At 40.8% G+C, this 27,427-nt stretch overlaps 2 protein-coding genes across 5 annotated transcripts in view; one reads left to right on the top strand and one right to left on the bottom strand.

Annotated features, from left to right (window-relative positions):
- Positions 1-27,427, top strand: part of epdl1 (ependymin-like 1) — a 119,445-nt gene that overhangs the window by 54,377 nt on the left and 37,641 nt on the right. The window lies entirely within an intron of this gene.
- The window catches only part of LOC130522868 (RAS guanyl-releasing protein 2), a 31,725-nt gene continuing 27,849 nt past the window's right edge, over positions 23,552-27,427 (bottom strand). For all 4 annotated transcript variants that reach the window (XM_057027664.1, XM_057027663.1, XM_057027662.1 and 1 more), the window contains 3 exons: positions 27,160-27,318; positions 27,012-27,074; positions 23,552-25,918 (listed from right to left, as the gene is read on the bottom strand). In XM_057027664.1, the coding sequence (XP_056883644.1) occupies positions 27,016-27,074; positions 27,160-27,318 (218 nt within the window). In that variant the 3' untranslated portion in view covers positions 23,552-25,918; positions 27,012-27,015. The remainder of the gene's footprint in view (positions 25,919-27,011; positions 27,075-27,159; positions 27,319-27,427) is intronic.

The following is a 27,427-nucleotide window of genomic DNA, read 5'->3' as shown; positions in this document are numbered from 1 at the left end:
CTGGTAGCTTTGTAGATTAGTCTTCACTTCATTTTACATATGTGTGGTGCAGAGTGTCTTGTGCTCTTGCATCACTGTGTGGCATGGGAGCTGCAACGGCTGCAGATACAAATGTTCTTTATAGGGTGATAAAGGCTGCATAAAGGACTTTTGGAGTCAGCAACTCTATGGCAATGGACATTTATGCCATTATACAGAGTTGTTGAAATTTTTTTTTTACTTTTTCAGTACTTTCACGATAAGCTGACAATGAACAAACAAGTATATGTAGAAAATTCCATTGTTGTTTCCTGTATACAGACAATGAGCTGTCCAGTGAGCCACCAGTGGAAACTCCGTCCTCCGGTTGTATTTTGATTGCTTTGTTACTGAAACACGTAAATTCAGGTTACCAGCAACATTTGATGAACTAAAGGAATCCTAGTTTTGCTCAAAAAGTTGGTTTTGTGTGTTTCAGTTTTGTTCTGTGACTCATACTTAAGTTGTGAATGTATTTTCAGTGAAGTCTTGGTACAGTATGGATTTTGCACATTGGGATGTGTCTGGGTTTTGACTGAGTTTTTTTTTTTTTTTAAATGCCACAATTTCTATATTTTCTGCTAAGATGCTGGTAAAAGAGCCCATACAGCACAAATAAAAAGCATTTATCGAAGATGATCGAGTTGTTTACATGTTTGCAGTGATGGGAACCCTGCATTGGGGCAACTTAAAAGAGTGAGAGAGAGTGTACACCATGATAGTTTTGCAAGGGTTACTATTTTTGAAGAACACTCCCCAAAACCAGTACCGGCTCCCAGAAGTGAGTAGAATATAGTAGATTAGAATCAATACTTAGTGAAATTACACCTCCAAATGCAGAACGAGGGCAGCCTGCATCAGGAAGTACCCTGCCCTATGGTTGTTTCTTGCACAAACTTATGCTGCGATTTTACTTGAATTTATTTATTTTATCTCCTATTTATAGATAGCAGTTGCTTCTACGTTTAGAATTTAAATTTATTTAATTCTTGGTAAATGGGAAATAATCTGGGGCCTGACTGCTCATCTCTCCATCTCATGTGCTTGTATGATATGATGCTCTTTCAGCTGGAATTTATACCCTAAAAGTATAGTATATCACCCTGTTATTTTTATTGATCGTTAACCACAACAATGCAAGATGCGTTGCTGACTAAGATTTTTGAAAAAGATGATTTTCATAACATGTTTAAAATAAATTTGAGATGACCCATGTGCAGTAGACCTTATGATACCACATCTAGACAATGTTTATCAATTGTTTATAACTCTTTTTAACGACTTTATTTATCCAATCACTACAGCACTTCCCTCAGCAGTGCTTTGCACATGTCAAGGAAGAGAGGAAAAAGATCGCCAAGTACGGGTCATTTGAGGGTGGCCAATCATCCAATTATCTGGATAAAACAGGTGGTGCCTCATTGGGAAAACTCATTAAAATGACATTCAGTGTTGGCTCTCTGCTGCCTCTGGAAATAAAGGCACATTTCCACTTCAGCCTGTTTGATTTTTTCCCCCTTTTTTTTCAAATAAAGTCAGGCAGAGGAAGAAGAGAGACTTTCCATAATGCTGAGTAATTGGATGTTTGGAGCCGAGCCAGTCGACACCTTACCGAATCCCGGCGAGAATGACTCTCGTGATATTCGGGTCTCAGCCCTTGGGCTTTATCAGCGGAGCAAAGCATCCCATCTGTTCTGGGTTGGTCCTTTTCAATGCAAAACCTCTCTTTTCCTCAGTGGCTACAATGCCTACTTGATGGCTATTTATGGTGCATGAAAGTTGAAATTGAAGTTATGGATAAAGGTGCGCGTATCTAATGCACACAGGGACTTTGAGGGCATTAAGATACTTCTTGTGCAGATACAGGAAGACTTCTTTCCTAGTGCAAATGGTCTATAAAACTAAAGGTCAGGTACATCTTTTATAGCACTTGCCCACCACTGTGGAAAATAGAGGTGGACTGAGTGTAGCATAGATTAAGTTCTGACTTTTGGATGGAGCTTACAAAGGACTTTTGGGGCTAAGACATGGTTTCAAGGTTGAGGTTAGACTTGGGTTTATGTTAGGGTTAGGGGGTAGTTTGAATGGTTAGGGTAGGGAGGTGGACAATGCAAATTCCATGGGTGCCATTACCAAAGTCAGATACTTTACAATGTTACTGTGTATTGTGTAATTGGATTTTTCCTGTTTAACTTTTCGGTTCCACTACTCGATGGCAACATCAAATGTTAATTGTATGTACTGTATGATATTTTCTAGCCTCATTAAGTTCATAGAAATGTGTCAACTACAATTATTTTATTTGCACAGTGAGACACTAGGTCTATAAAGGGATACACAATATACTAGTTTGTCCACTGATGTTAAAACAAAAACCATACCAGTTTATTACTCATTTCTTTTTTTATTTATTTAGTGACTGTATTATCTGGTTGACCCACATGCTCTTGCTAATTTTGAAGTGAAAGACAGTATTAGCTTGCCGCCCCTGGATTTATGCCATACTGCTACCAGCATAGTGTACTTGCCTTATACTTTCAGAAATAGAAATACACAGAAAAGTATTCTTTGTATTATACTGTATTATTTATATGTGCTGTCAAGTATGACTTCTGTTTAAGTTGCCATGTATGCAGTTCAGCGGAACAGTCAGTGCACATTAAATAAATCATTGATTTAAATGTCACATATTTTAAAATAATAGTTTATAGTCATAAACCTTTGTTACATAGTCCATTACAGATCCAACCAGAGGCAGGTAAGGAAACCACAAGGCATCCCCAGTCATCCCAAAGAGAGAGAGTTAATGCTCCCCGACAGCAAGGAACGGCTGCTATCCCGGCTTGTCACAACCACTCGGAGCCCACACAGCTGAGGCCGTCACATTGAAAAGCAGTGCTCTTCAGAGAACACCGAGGAAACTGGGGGGCGGGAGCCAAGGGGACGAGGGGTAGGGTTTACATGCACGGCCCCGCTTTTAATGCCACCCAGAGGTCTCAGGTGGAGTAGATATTATTCATGATACCAACTGACAGAAAATAATGCTGCACTTACTCTACATTCACTAAAAACCCAGAGCAGAAAAATTAACATTTCAAGGTGTTCAAAACAATACATAAAGAGTGTGAAAAGTCATTGAGTTTATCCATTTACTAATTAACAGATTTTAAGAACCCTTAATTGTGATTTTAGAACTGCCACAACACTGAAAGCGTCCTTTTAAAAGGTTTTTTTGATTTTCTGAGATTCCTCTTATAGACCTTTGATACTAGACTATTTTTTTTATTATCCAGACCTGACTGAGTGCTGGTATTAAGAGCACAGCCCTCAAAAGCTTCAAATTCTTTTACCCAGATGAGACCTTTTCAGTTGGCATTGGTGGCTTTTCCCTGTCTTTGACCCTTTCATGTAGGGGCCCTCCAGGCTCCATTTTAGGTCCCCTGTCCGTGCTGCTTTGGGTCTGTATTTCAGAAACGAAATGTCTCTCCATTGTTTTGCCACCGTGCAAATCTATTTGCCTGCCAAAGACTCACCGCACCAGACCTTAAAAACAAGTTTGTTTTTCTGTTGTGGACTGTTGAATTGTTTCATACTCAGATATTAGATAACTGTGCTGTCGTTTTGGGCTGGAAACCCCCTCGTTCACGAAGATTCAAGTCTGGTTTTGGATTCATTTTCAATATTATTGCTGCTCTCAACACTTTAGATCCGCAACATTGTAATGAACAGAAATGCATCAATATGTTGTGAGTACACAGCTCATTCATGGTGTATATGTGTACTTTAATCTAAATCATATCATAATTAATGGACAACTTTATGTAATTTGCATAAGCAGTAATAAGGAAGTTATAGCTGGTGAACTTAGTTAATATGGTTATAAATGGAAGCGGTAATGCTGAATCAGATCACAACTTAACTTCTAAGGTATATACACATTTACACTCCTTATTTGACCACCAAGCATGGTCGGAAAAAATCAATCATTCTGACTTTTATTAAGAATTAACAAGTACCTAACTACTAATCAGTAATTACATTGTGAACATTAAAGATACACAACAAGTTTCAATGTATGAAGTTACAATTTAGACAGATTGAAGGCTTCTTATCAGTAATGTTTCAAATTTACAATTAAAAGATGATGCGCAATAGGCTCAGTATGACTGCAAATAAAATGTTTAGTTTTCTATCAACAACTTTGTACAGATATTTCATATGACTACACAACATCCATCTATCCATCAATCAACTACTGCTTTATCCCTTAACAGAGTTGCAGGGGGCTGGAGATATAAATATAAAAATATCTAAATATAAAAAGCGCCAAGTCTAAATACTATGGCTAATGTTTGGCGTGAAACAACATGTTATAAAGGTTTGCAGTTTATTTAATAATTACATTTCTACATTATCTTAAAATAAAGGGAAATAAGTTGATAATGTTGACACCACTGAACAGATACTAAGCTTTTCACAGTAATTTACACCCTGCAGCTCATAACAAACAGGCTTTCACGCAGAATGAATACCATCATAAGATGATGCAAAAAAGCCACTGAGTTCCTTCATTTCAGGACACAGGAGGCAAGAGCTTATGTCATATGTGAAATCTTTGCCTTGACCAGTTGTATCTGAAATTATGTCAGAAGTGATCTTTCCATTATCTAAAAAAGCAGCAGAGTAAAAAGAGGTGTGGGGGGTGAGGATTAGAATGAAGAGAGAGAAAGTAGATCAATTTTTAATTTCCACCCCAGGAAATATGTTCAGGCACTAATCAGCGGCAAGTGGAAAAGATGACACCTGGAATAGCAAGCAGCATGCCTGTCCTCGTCCCTATAAGGTCCACGGTGCTCACTTGTCATTCCCTCGTTAGCCAGCCGTGCTGGCTCACCCAATGCCCCCACGGTGCGCACCATTCCAACCAATCTGGCTTTCAATTTTTTTGTTCTTTAGCTACACGTCCAACGTGTCAGACCGGCAGAGATTGGCCTCACAGGAGACATCAGAGAGTCACTGAACCTCGTCGTATGCATAGTTTTATCTACAGTCGCCCTTCATCTTAAAGATCCTCTGCAACATAGCTCACTCCTTTGCTACAGACGTCATTTTGCGATTATCTTGTTTAAAAGCGTCTCATTTGGGATTTAACAAGATTGATTCGTGTCTCAGCGTTTGGCATATTCATACAAATTGGGTCTGCGCTTGGTGAAATCGGTGCCAAAAATGGCCTGATTATAATATTAGCATTTTAACTCCAATTGCTATCCCTGTAAAAGAGAAACTGCTAAATTGTGGCTGTGATTTAACAAATTGCATTACGAGGCCTTAAAGAAAGGATAAAAATGTCGACAAAGCAGAAAAAAAAGGCCTACCCGTGAAAATCTAAAAGACTGACTGCACTTTGGTTGACTTAACAGGGAGATATTCTGACCCGAAGGTAGACCCAGTAGGGAAGCCATTTTCAGGAACTGCCCACACTCCACCACTTGTAAGCAGATCGATCATGCTGTCAAATTTAACTCTTTTTTTTTTCCCGTGCTGTTGCCGTGCAGGGCTGCCATTAGCCATTTCTGTACCTTATAACCGGGCCTTTACCAATACTCATAAATTCTCTAGATCGTAGTATAAACAGTCCTGAAGAGCCAGACATCTGTTCTCTGCATGCACTTGGACCATCTCTTTATGCAGCTTAAGATCAAATGTGATTAATGCAAAACTTTCAAAAATACTCACTGCATGTAGTCCACATAATCGCCCCTTCCTTTTTGATGCTGGTTGCTACTTCCCAGGAAACTTGAACTGAGCTGCAGCAGCTAATCTTGTGCTAGCCTGTGCTAAAGCTGTGGTAATATTTGCAAACAAAGAGGACCTCTTCAGGCCGGGGGTATCAAACCTAAGATCCACTAGCTAGAACCGGCCCACCTGATGGTCCAATCTGGATGAATACCAAATATGAAAAGTTAACTGTTTTTTTTTTTACATACACAATTAATAGTACTGGACAAAAAAAAATTGCTATAGAAATGGAATTGTGTAAATTATATACCTGTTATACACAAAATCTGTGCAATACATTTGTTGTCATTATTTATGGAATATTATGATTTTATTATTTTATTATATTATTTTAGAAGCCCAGCCCACTTGAGACCCAGTTGTGCTTTATGCTGTATGTGAGATTAGGTTAACACCCCTGGTTATAGCACAATATCACAACTTAACAACACAATAAGCATTGTGTAAGCATGTTTTGATCGAAGACAGAACGGCAATCCTGTGTAACGACTATTTTATTCTGCTCCTTTTGCAGGAAAATAGCAGCGCTGCTGAGTGGAACCGTTGTGCTGCTGGTGTGATGCGTTTTCACACAAGCAAGCAATTTTCCCATGACCAAGCTGATCAATCACCGTCGTTGCTGTTCTTCTCTCTACTCATTCTTTGTCACCCTAGACCTTAAGTGATGTAAAGCTTCGCTCTACGATAACTACATTTTTATTGATGAGTATATATTTGAAAGTTGCAATTGTGAACTTATGAGGTGTTTTAAGATTATATTCTTCCATATAACAGTTATATGAATTAATGAAAATGTTCTCCTTTCTTTAGAGGAATATTCTTGCACTTGTAGATGTTTAAATATAGAATCTACTTATTACCAACATACAGATAAAAACATAACTTTAAAATCTGATTCTACAGCATCTCTGCTCTGTCTGCAATAAAAGAGTGAATGAGATAAGAGCTTTTGGAGTTAAGGAGATGGAAAGGTTGTTCAAGGTTGATCTGTTGTGGGGAAATTTCTGACATTGGACAGCCAGCTAATCAAGCTGCCTTCGCAGATATCCAGAAATCACACGGGTACAGACAGACACACAGATACACCGGGAGGAAGAGAGAGACTCAAGAAAAATTACCATACTAGACATCCCTTTCAATATTTCACTGCACAGCATACTTCTTCTGACACCCATAGAACCATCTGTGGCCTGGTGGTGGGCGTTTTCTGTTGCTCGTTGTAGCAGAAAGTCTATATGTGCAAGTGTGTACATGGGGATGTGGATGGTCTGTCTGCGCAAGGCCTCCGGGGGATGAAAAGAGCAAGTGAAAGAGGAGAAAGGAGGCAGGAAACCTTGGCACCGATGGGAAGTCCCATCGCAACCGCTGCCTGCCTGCTTGACTCTTTCGCTGGCTCTCCGCACGCACGCTGTCAACCCCTGTGCACCCACGGATGCGCCTAACACAAATGCATTTACACCAGTTTCGTCTCAGAAATAGCCTGTTTCGTACTCAAACGCCGCTCGGCTCGTGAGATGGAAGGTGACACGTGCATGCAAAGCGTCACCCCTAGTGGCAGACTTTCTTTAATGACTGCTCACTCCTTGCTCACAGCAGAAACTATGCATGTGTGAGTGCTGGTGAGTCCAGAAGAAGCCACCACGTGGAGCAGGAGGGGCCATTAGATATTATCCATGAAGTGTGGCCAATCTTGTGCTCAATGTCACCTACAAAGTGCCGTAAGAAGCCCTCAATTAACTTATTAGAAAGTCTGCAGAGCTGCTAATGAAGTAGAAAAAGAAAATGGAGCTAATGATTGGAAATTTCACCTCTCTCAGCGCTACCTCTTATTTTCAAATTTGAGGTTGAACCAATCAGGCTGCTGTGCCCGATGTCAACACTCTGAATCCAGTGGTAGAAATATTTTACAGAGAGGGAAAAGTCCATGGTTTTCCATGGCAGAGCTGTGAAAGATTGATTTTACTCTTTATTATCCAAAGATAACCAGGTTGAAATGATGTCAACAAAACAAGTAGCTATGTAATAAGTCTCACAAACTGCACAATCATACAAGATCCTTGTGATCTTTGGTCACTCCAGAAATAATTCCTTTGGCTTTTAAAGATACAATCATTTTTGCATCCTTATCAAGGTAGCAACGCATAGAACTCTGCAAAGAAATGGTTTTCTAACCAAAGTGGGGGTGCTACCCAGGGGGGTGCTCAGAAAATGAAAGGGAAGATGAGAAAAAATGTGCAAAAATAACTTGTAAGCATCATAAAATGTGATTTAAAACTAGGTAGTAGGCAGGTCAAATAGAATTGATTTCTTCAAATGATTTAAAAAACACATAACAGCAAGCAGCAAAAATATTGAATAATGAGTAAAAGTGAGAAAATACATTCTTCACATTTGAATGGGGTTCCCTGGCTTGCTACTCATGCTGAATGGGGCCTTCGCATGGAAAAGTTTGGGAACAGTAATTTATTATTGTCTTTGATCGCAAAACCGTAAACTAATTGCGAATTGTGTGTTAATCTTTATTAGGGTTAGGGTTAATCTATATCTTAATTAATGCAATGATCTGAGTGTGAGGCACTTGGGTTTGTTTGTTGTTTTTTGCTTTTTGAATCACTGAAACTTACGCATCAGTAAATTTTTTGGTGTTTTTTCTTGCTTTTCCATGTTTTTTTATGACATCGTGCACTTCCTTGGCTTTCCTTGCTTTTATTGTTATAGCATTTCATCTGTTATTGCTTTTACATAATCACATCTCAGTATCTGTGCCCCCCTTCTTTTGACTCTCTTGCTCCTGAATATTCTCCATCTATTTGTCACGCGCCTTCTCGCCGTTTGCGCCCTCTCCTCTCATTCTTTCTCCCTCTCTCCCCCTGCAGGCAGGAGCCGTCGTGCACAAAGTGATGCAATGGTTGTAATTGGCTGCCCCTCTGCCACAAATCAGATCGCAGCTGGCGCTGGGAGGGCTCTGGCGATTACCCCTAACCACCCCCCTCCCCTCTCCCCCACGGTTCAGGGGAAAACTCCGAAGAGAGAGGAGGATTGGCGAGAGGGTTGAGGACTAATTCTGCTCATATGCTGCAACGCTGCCTCTCATTAGCTCACCTTGGTAGTGGACCGGCCATTGATTGCAGATATAAAAAAAACAACAGCTCATTCTTGAGTGGCTCCCTTTCAGATTAGCGGTGAGGTGATGAGACATAGTGCCAATAGGGCGCATGGTAATTGCGACCTTTCCTGTTTTGAAACATCAGCTGTCACTTAGCATCCTCCTCTCTATTCAGCCTCTTGTTTTCTGATTGTCGCTCATGCCATCGTCTTTCTGCGCGTAGACAGAGAGCCGGTGAAATCTTTAGGCTTGTGACCAATTGACTGGAGATTGCACAAGCTCCCTCGACCCTTCATTCTCAGCAAGGGGGTCACGCTTGATGTGATCCTTTATTAGCTCAAATTAGGCCTCTGTGTCTCCGAGAAGGGAACATCCATCTCCTCATTCATCCGTTTGCTGTTCTCATTCCATTTATTTTCTTAGCGGTGGCCACCTCAGGCAGACGCACAAACAACATCTGATGAACATTAGTTACAAGTCGCCGAGGCAAGGTGAAGGTCAGAAGACAGGAAATGGGCAAAAATGCTCAAAGATGTAAACCAGAACACTGCATTACGATATTATGTTATTCAAATAGCATTAATTAGTACTGATCTAAAACAATGAGGTATATTTTACAGCTGTCAAATTTAACACGTTAATCCAGATTAATTTATTTGCATGGTGACTTTCCACTTGTACTCAGAAGTCAAAATTTCCAACTTGAAAGTAACTCGTAAAAATGGAGGATCCTCACAACCCGAGTTGACTTTCAAAGCTGGCTGCCCCATGTGTGAACACTGGAGCTCCTGTTATAATTTGTCCCAATAAATCAGTTGTATATATATATCTCTCAACATAAATATCTGCTAACTATGTGCTAACTAAAAAGGCTATTCTCACATTTGTGAGGGCCCGGTCTAACAAGTCTAAGAATAGCTTTTATACAATTTTGTGGAATTAGTGACGTCATTCCCAGTTCCCACTTCCAAAGTGTGAATATAGAGGTATATGGAATGCAGTATAACAATATACCAGAAGTAGAACCATCTCTCAAGATGGACCACTCTGAGCCACATATGTTGGCAATTTTAGTGCACAAAAAACCAAGATGGGAAAATCAACCGACATGAAGTAGTTTGCAGTTTCCCCGAAGCACGTGGCTTGAAATAACACTTTATGGCAAACAAAGGTAATACTCGGACTCCTGTACATCGGTGATGCCTCGCTTATGGCCAGCCACTCCAACACCTTAGTAGGTCTCCCTCTGATTAACTGACTCGCCTGCTGAGTGGATTTTGAAAAAATCCCACAGATTTTGGCCAGTGTGTTTTGTGCTGCTTGTTTGTTTTGTTGTCTTGGTTTCTCTCTCTAGGGGGCGTAGTGGAATCACTTTTGTGTCGTGTTTGCTGTTTACACTTGCACCTGCAGCTGGTTACCAATCAACAGTCTTAATCAGCCGCTACCTGCTTTTCACCAGCGGCGTTTTGGCTGCTTAGTGGTGAATGTGGTTCAGTAGTGTTTTTTGGCGACTGATACCTGGAAGTAATTTTCTCACTTCCCTTTCTATGTCACCAGGTGCCCCTCATTTGGAAAAACAACCTGCCCTTCACGCACCTCACCTTTCACCACTCTATTGCACTATTCTGTTTCTTTGTCATGTTAAAGTCGAGTTTAAACTCCGTCACCTGTTGTTTGTCTGCTTTCGGGTCCAATCTGAAGTATGTGTGTAAGAAAGGGATTAATTTTGCCAAGGATACAGGCTCCACTGAGGTTTTGGAAGTTGATTTCATCACCTTTTTTTTATTACTTTTGTAATCTGGACTCCATATTTGTTTTATAGGGTGAATAAAACATGTTATCTATAAAACTTACTGACTCTTTTGAGCCTTAACACGTTAACACGCGTTAACACGCGTTAACACAAGGGCACAATAAAAGATTAGATAAATCTGAAAAAAACAGAAGCTGTTGCGGGAGGGTGTCGCATATTATACAACGGTACAACAAAAGTCTTTTTAATGCTGAAACCAAAATATCCCACTTGAATTTTTCACCAGGGTAAATTTTGCAGCAAAACTCCAGGAGCTGTTATTCTTTCTTATTTTTCATTGCCCAGGGGTGTAAAACTTTCGTCAGTAACTCACCGCTACCCATTTCCACAGCTGATTCACGGCTCAATTATTGGCTCATTAACATACCGCATCAATTAAAAGATTGACTGTCGCAAAACATTGAGAACCTGAGGGCACTGAGGGATTTGGTTAAAAATAATGATAATAATAAAATAAGAAGTGTTAGAGTTAGGTATTAGAAGAATCTGAGTGGAAGCTTTAGGTGTCTTATGGCCCATTTGCATGTAAAACATATAGCAAGACAGATGGTGATAATCTGGTGTAGTTTTCAGTGTAAAAAAGGGGGATTTTAAAGTAAAGCAGGGCATTAAAGAGCACTATAAACACAGACATTTCTCCCAGCATGCCCATAGATCATTATAATAGCATTGTTGCAGAAATTTCAGTGTTTCTCAGCGAGTCGGAAGACTTCATTTGGGGTCTGCATGTCTTGCAACGCGGCAGGAGGGATTTCTGGGAGTCAGGAGGAGGTGATGGAGTGTTCTCGGGTGAATTTTTTTTTTTTTTTTGCATTTGCTTTCGGTCTAAATGCAGACATCTCCGAATTTGAGGGGTGCATTTTTCCCACCTCTGTTTCGGTTCTTTAAGCTTCCAGATCTGGATGGAGTGAAATAGAGATACAGGAGTAGAGTTGCCAGGGGCTGATGGTAGTAGACAGACAGAGGAAAAGAAAAGGGGGAGAGAGAGTATCTATCCTCAGCTTATCTCAAATTCTCCCTATGTCTGATCACGAATCACAGCCCTGACTCAGCGCCAGAATTAAGGGAGAGAAACGCCGGGCCCCCCTCAGCCATCCTCATTTATACCTCCTCCTTACTCTTCCTCATCTCTCTCCAATCCTCCCTCCCCAGCCAGGGGACTCGGGGCGGCACGTTGGCCTTTAAAAAGGCAAACTTGTAATCTGATAATTAACAATCTGCTAAATTTCTCAAAAGGGAAAAACAGTCATGAGAAATGTCCACCGCTTGCCTGTGAGTAGGATGACCTTTCCGCTGAGGCTGGAATGGCAGGCGAGGCAAGGCGACTCACTTAGAAGCATTTAATTAGCTTGGCTGTCGGCTGTGTGCGCTGCAAATGGACAGAGGAAGGGGGACGGAGGAGGAGGACTGAGACAGTCATGGGAGTTATGGAGGCACGAGGAAGGACAGACACTCTAACTCAATGTCATTTGCACGTGCGATTATTTTAAGGGAACCCGAACAAGCTACAGTTTTCAACCTCAAATCCACCTCACAAATCATCATACTGTGAGCGTTTTTTTAATGAATTCTACCACAATTTTGTCATACATCTGAAAATAGATGAAGTGACCCTTTTTATCCACTTTTAATCCACTTTTGATTTTAATATTTGATCGTATCTGAGAATACCACCATTAATGCAACTCAACCTCATGCAACTCAAGCCAAAGGCACCCTTGAACGTACAACAGTTGTGGATGTTAAATGAAGGTTGTGAAGGTGAAGGTTGTTTATTTTAATTTTGCACCTACAGTACACATAAAATTCAGAGATGATGCAAATGGGCAACATTAGTGCAAAAATGGAATGTTTTCTTTAAAAAAATCTGGTCCCAAGGAGGAGCCCTCCCTCCCTGTGGTTAAAAATGATGTTGCAAGACACATATAAATAAAACCTTTTGAGAATAATCAGTCAAGTTCCTTTACATAATTTCTAGTATTGTCTGTAGGTTTACAAAGGGACCAACCCCTGCCAGACGCTTTATTTGGGGGGGGGGGGGGGGGGTCCTGACATTAAAAAGTATCATTATTTCATTCTCAAAGAGTATTGATGTTGCCTGCTTTGAAAGTCAAGCAACTTCTTGAGTAGTCTGATCCTAACTTGCTATTGTTTTCAATTTGACCACTAGTTGGTGACAAAAGTATGTAGTATTCTGGTATGTATGAAATATGCAGTCATTGGACGCCATGGCTGAAAATGGTTTTAGGCAAAATTGTATGCTGACAATGCTTTATTACACCCTTGTTTTTGGAGATAAATGGTGTAAGTTGACATCAGTAAAATGCCTGAAATTCATACCCAACCCATGTCCTATGTAGTAGGACATGATGGCCTTTCTAATGTTGGGATCAATTCAGTATAGTGCATAACGTTTTTATTGTTTTACATCAGACGGGAGGGAAATTCATTCCTCAAATTAAACCGAGCACAGTGGCGCAATGATGAATTTGGACTGTGAGTTATTTCTCATGAGCAAGGAAGAACGCCTCTGAAAACCCATAAACAAACCACCCAGAGGAGAGCAGTAGGAGTCAGTTTGACAAAGTCAATACAAGATCATTATTCTACCTCATTTCAAGCACACGTACACAAACGGTGAGTGAGATATTAGCAGCGGAGCTCTGAGAAGCGACCCGAGCTAATGCACTTAGAGGGTTAATCATTGCATTTGTATGCAAATATGTATTTCAGTGTGTCCAGGCCTAATGGGAGGGTTTAATGAAGGAAGTGGGCATAGGAAGGAGGTGACATTCTCTGCCTGCCTAACCCCAGTGGATAGCTTTCCTGACTCTATTTATTAATGTTAATTGCTTTTCAGCCACGACCACCTTCCCAGTCCCTACCTGTCCCACAGTCCTGCGAGACTTGAGCCTTTCCCCATCCTTTTAACGGATGATTTTGCTTAAAAGTAAGACAATCCTCCAAGGGATTGGAAAATTGTGCCTGAATGATGAAAGTGCACCAGTGCGAAAGAATAATAAAACACGTGCTTCAATGATCAGAGAATTGACCTTTTTCCATTCGAGAAGCTAATGTTGTAGTGGAAAACATGTAAGATTTCATGTTTACTGTTAAAAAAAAAAAGGTCTAAGAGACCATCCTTGTTTTTTTCTTGCAGCAAGAAGAAAGGGAAAAGTGAGAGATGAGGACACAGTGAGGGAGTAAAAATAGAGATCATTTAATTCCAAACAGGGAGCTTTGAATTGAGGTAATCCACATCACTGTGGAAATTAAAACCTCATCTGTACGAAAGAAAGATGATTAAAATAGAACTTTTGATTTAGCTACTGCGAGAAATTTGCTTCAATCAAAAGATTAGCCCTGATACCAGGTTCCGCTTTTATGTTCCCTTCACTCGCCAAATTTTTTCTTTATTTTTTTCCTTCTTTTAATTTTCTTTAATTCCTTTGCTATTTATTTCCTTTTCATCTAGATTATGTCAAGGGATTTAATATCATTTGTTAGACAGGACGTGAGGTTCTGAAGTCTACCTGTGCTTTAAATTTTGTCTCATCATTCTTCCTCCTAGTCTATGAGTAGAATCCATGGCTAAATGCTATATTCGAAATGGCAGTGTAGTTTGTCTTGACTGTTTCGCAACATAAAACACTTCCTCATCAATAAACACAACATAAATCCTGCAATTAGCTTCGATGGGTCTGAAGGGACATTTAAACACTACAAATTCCACAATAAAACCCAAGCCATTTGTTCCGAATGCTGTTTCATGACTACCACCCTCTGCGAATAACACCTTTTCCATTTTTTTCTCTTTCTTTTTTGGAGGTTTCCTTTTAGCATAATCAAGAAAAGGCCATATAAATGCTAACAACGGCCCAACGATTTCCAGAAGGTTTGAGTGTGTGTGTGTGTGTGTGTGTGGGGCCGCACCTGACGCATCAATCTCATTAACTCGGGAAGCTCCGACTGAAAGTGTTGGCTCGGCGGGACAGGAGACATAAATTTGCACGGCCTCCAACACAAAATAATGCAGCATATCGAACGGCCGAAAGTAAGTAGTAATTTGACCGCATTAAAGCTGGAAACTTAAACAGTAATAAACCAGGAGGAAGAGGGGCGGATAATGGCAGACAGAAGACAATTTATCCACCCCACTCCAACACATTAAAACTCAACAATGTGTAGATGTGTGAGTTCATTAAACGCACAACACTGAGGTCTGCCACAGTAGCATTAAAGGGCAAAGGTGAACGGTGCATCCGAGCGTCTGCAAAAACAGCGTCCTGGCTGCGAGCTTCCTACACGCTACTGAGATGTGACGCCACTGACTTGTCACAGAAGATAGCCTTCGGAATGAAACAATGCGGTGTTACATTCCAGGGTCTCTCCCCTATGTGGACTCTATGTGCGTTACTGTTGTTTGCAGATTGTGCACAAATATACTTTGACTAAAGTATATATTTAATCTCAATGTACGCAATTTGAACATGAAAAGGGAATGAACCAGGGGAAATAGTCAATTTGGGAAATTAAGGTTTGAGATGTAGATGTTACAATTGGTTGGAGGGAATTAGACAAAACGGGATAAACAAAAATATGAGTATAAAGATACTGTGTATTTTGACATATTAGCCCTGTATCCACCTAAATTCCCAGGAATTTTCATTAACAGCAAATTAATTCTCCTGTGAAACAAAAAGCTTCTGCATTTCCACTGCAGTTTGTGGCGTTTTTATAGTCGTACTGACGGGGGAGGGGTATGGGCGTCGGAGCCGCAGCGACTGTTGTGATCCATCAGCTTCATATAATCTCGCTTAAGTTTCTTCAACTTTTATGTTTCCACATGTCTCCTACATTTATCTCCGTCAGGTTTTTGGCTACTATTCAGTAAAGATGGTTGTTTTGCATTTTTGCCAAAATTCTTCCTTCACAAGGAGCCCCGAAACAGCTTGAACCTCATCATCTCTCCACTTGTTCTCTACTTTTGCTCCATTTCAAAGTCAGACTTTTACAAAATGAAATAAAGGCTGCAAGCATGTTCCACCAATCAAGACTCCTTGGCAATCTGAAATGTCCTACCTTAAATGTAGCATCAAGAAGCTTTACGGGTCTGTCAACAGGGTGCAACAGGGTCATGGTGGAATGAATCTAACAAGCATGCTTAGGAATTATATGCTGCTTGATGGGTGCTAAATGCTAGGCAAATGGCACCTTTAGCATAATAATATAACCGCAATCAAAAATCAAGTAGTGTGGTACAAATCTAATCCTGCCCTCCCTCCTTGTTGCTGCTAAATATGGAGGACAAATGTGTCACGGCATCCATAAGCCCTTGTTAATCAGTGTGAGAAATTGGACACGTATCTCTTAGCTCAGTCACTAATGGTTATTCTTCCTCATTAGCGAATACTATTGCTACGCTACCTCGCCATGAAGGTGCGATCAATTCCTCTATTATTTAGGGCCAAATCAATCTTATAAACCCCCTTTTTTTCCTTTTTAAACTTCAATATCTCCACTTTCCATCATGATCCATTACAGTATCTAATTAGTCACATTGGCCTGGGACAGACTAGAGCTGGAGAACATGTCTAGCTAATATGAACTACAGTAATACCAGCATGTCCTCAATAATGATGCAAATTCACCCCATTGGAGAGTATAAAGCATAAAACTGTTAAACTGAAAATACTTTAACTGCCACTCACTCCTGTTTAACATAGCAGTTGCAGCTTGAGTCTCAAAGACATGCCCTGGGACACCCTGGGCAATTCCCATATGTCCTGTTTGCATGATACATACGTATAGTATGGATAATATGGCCGGTGAAATTAGCTTAAGATGCCAAAGAACATGCAAACATCCACAGGGAAATGCAATACCACTCCCAGTATTTTTAACCAGTCCAATCTATTCTGCTCCTGTGGTTGTTTATGTGTGCAAGTTTGCAAGTCTCCATTCGCTAGGAAAATGCACGTGAACCCTATTAATGCATTTTCCTCGCATTCTATTTTTCCTTTAAAAAAGATATGGCCAGATATGGTCACATGGGATGGATGTTTGTGCTGTGATTCAATCCGTTAATGAGTTGATATTTACCTACAGGTTGAATGAAGCAAATTCGGGTGTGCATTAAACAAGGAAATTTGCGTTTGATGAGGTCGATGTAGACGTCGCAGTCAGTTACAAAACTGGCCTTCAATGGCAAATTAGTTTGTATTTACTCACAGTATCACTTTCAAATATCATAGAAAATTTGCAGCGGAGAAGGTTCCCTGTTGGAGTTATGGCCGTTTTAACAAAGGTATTTTGTGTCAACCTTTATGCGTCCAAACAAAGGTGTAGCACATTCCTCTGTAAACCCACCTAATGTCTTCATGTCTTATTAGCACACATGCACTTGTCTAAGCTGCATAAACAACCGTGTAATTTTTTCAAGTAACATTTTTAGATATTTTCCTTACATTATTGATGGAAGAATTCACACCAAAACAGAAAAGCTTGGCGTAGGATGAAAAGGTCTGCTCCTCTGAGTAGATCTAAGTAAAAGTATGGATTTTTTTTCTTAAAGGGCATTTGGGAACAGTTGTTTTCTCTGAGTTTATTTCTGCTATAAGGTCAAAGCGGCTATGAAATCTTTAAGACCTTATAAAAGCTGAGTGTAAAGTCTTGCCTCGCAGCAGCCCAGCCCTGTTAAAAAGTCATGGGAATGCACAAAGCAGGTCAGCGATAACATGATTTCATTTTTATTTTTCCTTTTATGGAAGATGAAGCTAATTTGATCATACATTTTTCTCATACAAAATTAAATGTAGCAGGCTGCCCCATGTAGTGCTCTGTAATTTGTGATTTTTCAAATGATGAGTGCAGCTTTAATAATTATGTACATTTCTAATGCTCAGTTCTGCAAAGACACAAGCTGGTAACCAATCAGTGCTAAGCGAGCACTTGCATGTATTCTTAAATGTCATTATTTGATTTTACATGTTGCTCGCTACCCGTTTACCCTTTAACAGACTGGTGTAAGTTACCAAAAATGTGTTCCTTGCACTCTGCCACATCCCGCTCCATTCCACAGTAGAGAAAGAGGTATTATTTATTAATAGTCAGTCTCCCCAAAGCTCCGTAAAACATCCTGTCAAGCTCCCCGAGGTGAGTGCTTGGCTTCAAAGCAATTAAAATTGAGGCTGCGAGAAAAGAGAACTGAGCAAAAGGAAAATTGATAGGAGACGAGCCAGACCAGCCACCCTTGGGTTCGACTACGGTACGCTCAAATACTGAACTTCCAGATTTTATGCCTATAGGACAGAAGACCTAAGCAGAATCGTGTCTCCGCGCAAAGGGACTCTTGTAGGAGTTTAAAGCCTCGGTGAGGCTTTACGAGAGGACAAAACCTCGTGGGGGATTTTTATGACCATAATAGACACGTGTAGTCATTCCTCCTCTCCTCTGTTGCTCCTGTTTCAACAAGAGGTGACAGCGGAAGATTACTTGTCAAGTTTTACGACATCTTCAGGTGAAATCACCTGTTTTACGTGAGATTAAACTGCATTTAAGGTTAATAAATCTTTTTGTTCCTCATCCTCAGTATCACCAGTGCATTACATGTGTGCCGCTACCTCCTTCTGTCTCACATTTCTGACAGCTACATTTGCCTGGTCCTGCTCGAGGCTTCTTCCTGTTAACGGGGAAATTTTGTTTGCGACACTTGCCTGTTTTGGGGTCAGATTCTGGTTTTCTGTAAAGTACCTGGAGAGAATTGTGATTATAAGACATGCTAAATGAAGATAATGAGTTATTTCCAATAGGGCTATCTTAACAAAATATGAAAATTGTCCTCACCTCTTTGATGCATCTTGGTGTTTTTGTTTTTTGTTTTTTTTTATTTCCACAGTGACAAGAGTGATGAACTGTATGCCTGCCATTTTTTTAAAAGCAGGTTGTTATGGCCCCAAAGAACAGATAGCAAAAAGATGGAATATTTTACTGCAACAGATTTTACAAGTGTGTAAGCATATGTCATCGGTCCCATCGGCACAAACCTTGCAAGTTCTCAAGTAAAATAGATACATATTTGACCATCACTCATACGAAGCAGAACTATTAATAAGGACATATTATATGGTAGTAACATATTTGCATACTTCCTATACCATATCCTCAGCTCTTCAATCACAAATCTCATAAACCAGCAAAACAAGACTGCGTCTTTATCCAGTAAGTGCAGCTTAAGTGCTTCTTAATAAAGGAACTTACATGCCTCACAGGCGCCTTCCTCGTAAACAGCGAGAGGTTTTGTGAGCCATTACAAATTTGTAAAACTCTTATCACGCTCCTCTGACCATGTCACCAGTTTCCAAATGCTCCATAACCCCCACCTAACTGCCTGCATATGATGCCATTTTCTGCTATTATTAGGAGGGCATGAATCTTGAAGATCTTGTTGCCAACAATCTGTGATTACATTCTTGATTTGATCAGAGAGGGAAGACGAAAAATCGGAATCAATTCATTTTAATTCATTTGCATTAATACTGCGTCTTTAACAATGAAAGTCGCCTCGACGAGCTTTAACCTGATCCCCAATCAAGCAACAGTTGGGAGGAAAATCCTGTCTTAAAGGCGGAAACATTGAGCGGCTAAAAAGGCTAAAATGGGTGGACATTTCTTTTGTTCGTCGGGTGAGTGAAGCTGGCTTTTGAAACTGAGATACCTTTGAGATACCTTTATACGAGTTCCACTGTTTGGTTGCTGCTAGCTTAGCCATCAAGGTTATGCAACAAAACTGGCAGAGACAAATCAACTGTTTTTAAATTTGGTGGTGTTAAAAAAATGTTGTTTTCCAGAGTCTGGGACAAATGTCTGGAATGTGAAAAGCACCTTTCTTCTCTGCAGCACTGGGACATCGATAACAACCGTCCATTTATTTTCACATAATTGTCACACATAGTTCCATGGTGAAATTGCTACCAGCTTCCCTGCAGTTGTTCTTCATGAATCCCATGAGGGTCTCAGAGCCAGGCAGGATATATGAGCCTTTCAGAGAGCTCCTGCTTTCCTCCCTGTTGGATGTTGATGATCATATTCCAGCATTCGGTAAGCAGTTGATCATTTACCTGAAACTGTAACAGTTTCATTCCAAGCCTTTTCCAAATACCCCAGAGTTGAGTTTACTGATCATCTTCTCCTTTCATGTGCAGCCCAGCGCCGTCCACAGAAATGGACCATTATTAATATATTCATAAAAATTATAAATATTTCCTCACAAACCGTTAGCATGAGAGGACGCTGGAAAGATCCTGGTCCCTGTAAGTCACCTACTGTTCATAAAATACAAGACAACCTGTAATAAGCCTACCTGCTGCTGTAAACCACAACAAACTGTTCCAACCAATCAGAGGACAGGATTGCGGTTCTGCACAAGTTACTTTTAAGCTGGTGAAGGGCGGGGCCAGAGGATGTTTTGTGTTTGTGATGTTTACTGTGACAGTAAAAGTGACGTCCCATCGCTGATACAACCTCTGTGGGCAACACAGCAGTTCAAGGGTTTGTTGCCTCAGAGCAGGAACTTCAAATCTCCGGGGGGGGTTTCTGTGGGAGTTTGCACCCCCCCTCCATTCCACCAGCTCTGCATCCTACTGACCTACGGTACAAAGGGGTAAATAATAGATGGAGTTAAAAGTTCAATGTTTGTGGAAAACAAACACTACATTGCTGTGGCCAAAATGATCAGAACACCTGGCAGATTTTAAAGGTTTTTAAATGATTTTTTTGTTGTTGAATTGCCAAACCAAAAACTCAGCCTCAGCCTAACCCCTGTTGGAACCACCTGTTACAAAGGGAATCTGCTGGAACATGGAAAATGATAAATTGGCCCCCTCAAAGTCCGGACCTTGCGTTGACACTATGCGGGAGATATATTCTGCTTTAACTGCTGAAAAAGGTTGACATATCAAATATTCACATTAGAAATGCACAAATCCAGTCGGACTCACTTCATTAGAGAAACCATTTGCATTTTTCATAAACCTTTATAGATGAAACCATGTTTTGAAGAGGGAAAAGGTCATGTTCTCAGATCTGCAGATCTGATTTTGGCCAGAAACAATTTGGCCCTTAACCTACGTGCATTTGTATGTCTTTGTCTGATGTAGCGCAAACTATAACTGCATTTTTTTACTGTTTATTTTTCTTAGTTGTAAATCAGTTCCTGGTAACATCCACACTGTTTTTTAATAAATGTTAACTAAGTGATCCAATGAATGAATGACATTTTTAAAAAGTCTAAAATGTTCACGTGAACTAACAGACAATGCCTCATATCTCTACTTTAATACTGCTCTAAAGAAACACAAAAAAAACAAGTCTGTACCTCAAATGCAAGGAAAATTGCTAATAAAGTAATCACATGGGAAAAGTGTGTTTTCCCCTTTTTTTAACCATGGAATCTAGCAATAGCACAGCCTGACTGTCGAGTTCGTATACAGATCCTAAAATCAATAGGTCTGCCAAGCAGAGTGTATTTACCCATAGCTCCAGGGATATTAAATATGCCTCCTGTACACTGTCCTGAGATGGTCAAATGAGACTTTACATAAGGTCAGAGCACTCATCGAGGGCAGGTCAGGCCATTCCAAATAATTTTACGAGAAAGTCATTAAAAGGGCTGGAGTCTGCAATAATAAATCTGAGGGTCTCCTGTTCAATTTTTCACCATTTCACCATTGAATAAATTATGTTTTCTTTGCGTAACATTCATTATTTGCGATTTGGCTGTAATGAACACTTCGACAGAGTCAGGCCAAGAGCTTAACGCAATTAAAAAGGCTGCAGTTGCATCGTAGAACTTCTCAGACTTATCCGCTGTTTGCTCATACATTATTGAAACTATGGGGGGGGGGGGGACAGAGTGTCAGAGCCAGGGGCCCTTTCAGAGGCGACTTGTTTGACTTGCAATTGTGTGGGAATTTAGAGTTTCCTTTTTTTTTCTTTTTTCTTTTTTTTCTTTTTTCTTTTTTTTACGAGAGGCTTCAAGTGGGCGTAGAGGTGGTGGTTCCAAAATTTGAACTTTGAAATGAAAAAAAATGGGATGAATTTCTGCTTTGGTTTGTTTTTTTTTCCCTCCAGCAAAAGGAAGGGAAAGTAAAACAAGCGAGCTGGAAATGTGTGTCCACCATTATCCTGGAGGGGTTTCCTCAGTTTGCCTTGTGTGAGTGCATGGGTGGAAGAGAGAACTGTCAGTTTACAGGAAAAACAAGCTAGAGGCAATGCGGTGGTGATTTGGTGTGCCTATCTGCTTGCGCATATGCAAAGGCATGATGTTATTGAAGGCAACACGCAAACAAGAGAGCACTGAGGTGCCCTTATCTGCATTGTGATTCACGACAGACCCCGACAGAGTCTCTGCTTTGTGCCATATCATTGGCAATGTTCACACCTTCTTGATAGAATCTGTCGCGTCTCAAACCCACACGCGCTCACGCTCACACTTCGGCAGCGCAACAGCGCCGCCCAGCGGTCGACACCAACCAGGGCCTTCTCACATCCGAGGCGCAAGGTCTCACAGCTCCAGATGTTTGCGTTCAGTGAGGCGCAGAGGGTACGGCGCCGCAGTTGCAGGTGTCATGGCAGGTTCAAAAGGATGGAGCAGACGTCAGGCCGTGGCAGGCTGTTGGCGGCAGTCCCGGCTTTTGATGAGCGGACACCAAATCAATAATCTGTTCGTTAGCCCTAGAAGAGGAAATCTGAGAGTGATGTGCTGCTCAAACAAATCAATATTGCATGTAGTTATTCATTGTGCCAAATCCCATTTCTCCTCCATGATAACCTTTTTATGTGCCTCTATAGCCAACAAAAAAAAAACCTGCCAATATGATTAGCACTCTCTCTATAGGCTATTGGGGATGAAATGCAGCACATTGTCTGTCTAACTACAAATGACTGATAGATTTGCACCATCTGGCGAGAGGCAAATGACATCTCTTCTCCCTGTCAAGCTTCAAATCTTTCCCCTATAATCAAGGTTGCGGTGTGAACGCCTGAACAATGTGCCGGGGTTATTTCCTTGCTGCCTTCATTACACCGTCATTAGCCCCAGCGCTACCTATTCAGTTTCCCTCCTTTCACACTTTTTTCAGATCAATATCAGGCTAGTTTGCCAGCTAAACGGCCGTGCTGCTTGAGCGGGAGGGCTTTTTCACCCGGTGAATAGGTGGTATTAGTCATTCGCTGTAAAAGAGTGCTGCTGCAGGCAATGGCCACACACACTATGCAGCTGTACCATGCGTAGGGTGCAAGAGGGTGTGATATGTCAGATAGGGTATGCTTAAAGGCATGTTTATTGTTTTGTCTGAACATGCATGAGCCTCTGTTCTGATGCAGCCACCAATCTGCACCTTGAAGGTCCTTTAAATGTGGGCGCTCTTCCTTCATATTTACACTAGTTGCACAGGAGAACTGTGAGCGGGAAGGGTTGAATAAGCGTCAAGGACGCATCAGATCAGGATGTATATATTGTAGGTTTTAATGATATAGGAGTTTAAATACTTGAGATATCCCTAACTTTAGGTCATTTATGTGCCTTTCACACTCTTAAACTCTGAAGGATCCAGACCTAATTCCCCCTAAAGTAAAGTCACGGCGTTAGATCAGTGTGGGTAAATGTATTCTATCATGACAGTTTTTTACTGCTTAATAGCATAAATTTACCTTTTATTTGATTTGTTTCATATGAACTTAATCAAAAAATGGGATTGGAACGGGTTAAATGTAATATAAAACATCAGGTTGCCTTTAATGGAGAAAAACAAGACTTGGAACGTAGCTTCTTTATTTACTTTCAGGCCATTTTAGAAGAGTCCCTTCCTGTCCCAGTCACACGATGGCCGACTCATCACCACACCAGGATGTGTAATACATGTCACTCAGGCATTTAACGAGCTAAAGTCAAATATAAAACAAGCTAAGGTCAAAGTTAGGCCCATCAAATATGTTGAAAATCCCTCCATTAGCAGCAAAATGAGAAACATTTGGATTTTGCATGCCTAAAAAATTGCCATTATAAGGACTTTACCGAAGATCTGGTTTAAAAAGTTTAGTACTGTAGTCGTTGGTTTATGCAAGTAAAAGAGAAGCTTTGGAGCTGATTCCTGACAACTGAATCCTTGAATATGTGCATATTTTAGGATATTTTACTATATCTTTTAACTCAAAAGGCTGCAGGCACAGACAATGTGCGTCTACTGTATTATCAATTAATTAAAAAAAAAAAGCCTTTTTAAATGTATTTTGTTCCTCTGCTTTTTGCTTATTTTATTGATTCAGAACCAAAACTGTAGCCCTATAAAAAAAATGAATGGAACGCATGAATGAGTATAGTAATTTCATGCGAGCGACCGAGGTCGATAGACCGAGCTATGAACACATCACCTCTGCAGTTCATCAGAACACGGCCCCGCATTAGACTATTAAACACCATCATCTCTCGGGATGAGATATGAGACATCTCAGAGGCTGACTATAGCCAGGATCAATGTCCTCCCAAAGGTATCGAGCTAGAGCCGGGGGCCCGTCGAGTCTACAGTTTGAGGGTATCGACTGTGGGGCCAGGGTTATTAATGCAGAGGACACTGGATCCTGCTGTGGATGATCAGAAATAGGATTGCAATCTTGCACGAAGACAGCTGTAGAATCAATTTCAACACACGGAACAAGTCTGTTTGGGGAGAGCAGTGGTTCCAAACAATGGTTTTATTTGCAGGGCCACTCCCCTTTTTTAGATCAAATTATTAGCAGCCCCCTTTGCACCACCTAAACTCTTAGATAAATACACTATTAGACATGTGCTTTACATGCAAACTTGCAAAGGATATTTTGGAGATGCACCGGGTGAAATGGAGACAACTGTTTTGGTTTTATATATATATATATATTTGCCCTTAATCACGGGAACCTCTTCACCAAAGCACATATTAAAGCAAGGACTGCGGATTTAAATACTGAGGGATCATCCAAGACAACAGAATCATTCACAGAATGACAAAGAACATCTATCGTCAGGCAGGAAGCGACGCGGAGAGGCCAACGGTTATTTCACTATTAATACAGAGAATAAAATACTAGTGGTTGGAGGGGTTTCGTTCAATGATGAAAGCAATATGGCACCAGGAATCTGCATCCATCGCTCAACAGGCACAGAAGAAGAAAAAGAACCTGATACATTTTTTTGAAGAAAGGAGCAGTCATGACAGAATCATGGGAGAAGCATGCAGAAGAAAAAAAACACGTTAAAATACAACATGTTGAACGATTTAAACTGTTTTACTGAAAGTACTCCAAAGATCTCGAAGAGGAAGATGCAGAGACGGACTATTTTCCTCAGCGGAACAAGACTGTGTTGTCTACAGTCCAGTCAGGGAATGGATCCAAAGTGCACCCTCACAACACAGAGCTAGAACATCACAAGAGCAATAACCGAGTGAGTTATCCTTGTAAAACATGACAAATATAGAAGTTAATCTGCTATTTTTCTTTAGTATATACTTTTTTTAGCTAAACTGGCTGCTTTTGTAGTTGAGGTTCAGACAAGCACCACAGAATCAACCATATTTCAACCGACAGCAGAATCACACGTTTTACCGACGCATGTAATGTACAATAAATACAAAAATAAAAAGAAGCAGAGCATCTGAGTAGCCGGTTTACATTCTTCTTCAGCACCTATGTTAAGAGTTAAAAAAAAATAACAGAGACTTTTTTTTTTTTTTCCAATTTCCAGTACAGCAAAAGTCAATTATATACTTCACTGACGTGAATGTTCCATAAAGAAAATACAATTTGTGGATCTTTTTTTTTCTTTTTAAGAAATTACAAATATTACAGTAACACTGTTGGCCTTACACGTATTTTAAGACAATATAAATACATTCCGTTCATGTTGCTCATCACGCTCAGTGCGAGGTTAGCTGGAAGTGGAGGTTGCTGTTGCAGTGAGCGTCCACAGCGTGGCAGCATGTAGGTATCCCGATGTGTGTTTCGTGCAAGCACACCCCCACCCAACCACCCCACCCCCCACCCCTGGAGTCCGGAGGGCTGACCGACAGTCAGACGCTGTGGTGCATTCTATGACTCTTCTCCCGACGACTTTTGTTGACTCCTTGCCCACCAGCCAGAGAGAAACTCTACAAGAAAAACCATCATTTGTCTTGGATCAAGTAGAGTAGAAGCAGTAAAAGGTTCCACAACGGGAGCAGCTCTTGCAAAAGTGTGGGTTGTGGATTGTTCGAGAAATGTCTTAAAATGGGAGACAATTAATGAGGGATGTCCGATCGATGCCAATGACTGACTTGAAAGGAGATGAGAGGCAAAGAGTACATCAATTATTAAAAAAAAAAAAAAAATCTACTGTCTAACAAAAGCCTCTTCTTGTCATTAATGTCTTTTTTTGCTCAAAACCCTAATTTGTTTAACCATCATATGTTAGTGAGTTATGCTAAAAAAAGGAAATTGCCTTTTTGATTGAACTGCTCATGACTCATTCCCAAACTCCTATTACAGGAGGTAGAAATGGTATTAACGTTTGGACGCCCTTTGGACAATCAGACACCAGTTTTTTTTATTTCTATCCATGGCAGAATGTACAGTATAACTCTTTTGTTTTTAATTAGAGTTTCCAAAAAAACAAAACAAAACAAGAGCTTAGTTAGCAACCACTTAGCTAATCCTAATTTAGGAGAAAAACTGGAACAAATGGAAACAGACAGCCTAGATCTGTATAAAGTGGAGCAAATATCCCATATTTTTTGGACAAACTCCCACACCGGTCACATGGCAACAACAGACTAATGACAAGACTCCAGGAAATTGGTTTGCCTGGACAGGAAATAGTCCAGCACACACGCAAATGGAAATCCCCCTCCCATCCCAAGTGTCTTGTGTTTTCGTTTGGAGTGAAGAAAGGAGATATAGTGTGAGGTGGGGGATCAGAGGTGCTGCAAGGCGGTTTTTGTTCATTTTGAACAGAGCCAGGAAGACAGCTGCATCCTCTTCTTCCCACCGTAATGCTAAGCCGGGCTAATCAGCGGCTAGGTTGCTGTAACATGCCGCGTTTCGGGGTGAGATCGGATGGACCCCGCATGCTAACAGAAATCTAGTTGGTTATGTCACAACCAGCACTGTGGATGTGTCAAAAATATCTTTATCTTACACATTAAAAGAGTTAAAACCAATGCTAGTTGGGACAAAAGGAGCGATGAGGAGTGATGTGTCTCTTACCAGGTTATAAGTGGACATCAAAAACTCCTTCCTCCACTGTTTCTATATCCTCCTCTGCTATTACTGGAAAAAAACAGGAATAATAATTGGTAAGTCAAATGAATTCACAATGTTCAAACCACATTTATTGTCCTACGTCACACCTCACCTGTGTTCTGCAGGCTGGGCAAGGTGTTAGCAGGCGGAGGGAAGCTGAAAGACCTGGCCTGGAGTGTCGGTGGCGCCTCGTGGCTGATGCTCTTGGTCCTCTTCCTGCACTCAACGGCCAGGCGTCCTCTGCAGGCCTTGTGACAATTGACCCCGCAGGCTGCGCCGGAGTGGGACGATGGTGCGGACAAACCGCGGCGCAGGAGAGAGCGCGGAGGTCGGAGTGGAGGGAGCGAGAGCCGGCGAGAGAGGAGGCCGGGTTTGGAGGG

Source organism: Takifugu flavidus, chromosome 3, assembly GCF_003711565.1.
Source record: "Takifugu flavidus isolate HTHZ2018 chromosome 3, ASM371156v2, whole genome shotgun sequence".
NCBI classification, from domain to species: Eukaryota; Metazoa; Chordata; class Actinopteri; order Tetraodontiformes; family Tetraodontidae; genus Takifugu; species Takifugu flavidus.
Note: the sequence above shows the minus strand (reverse complement) of the source record. Positions and strands in the feature narration are given on the sequence as shown.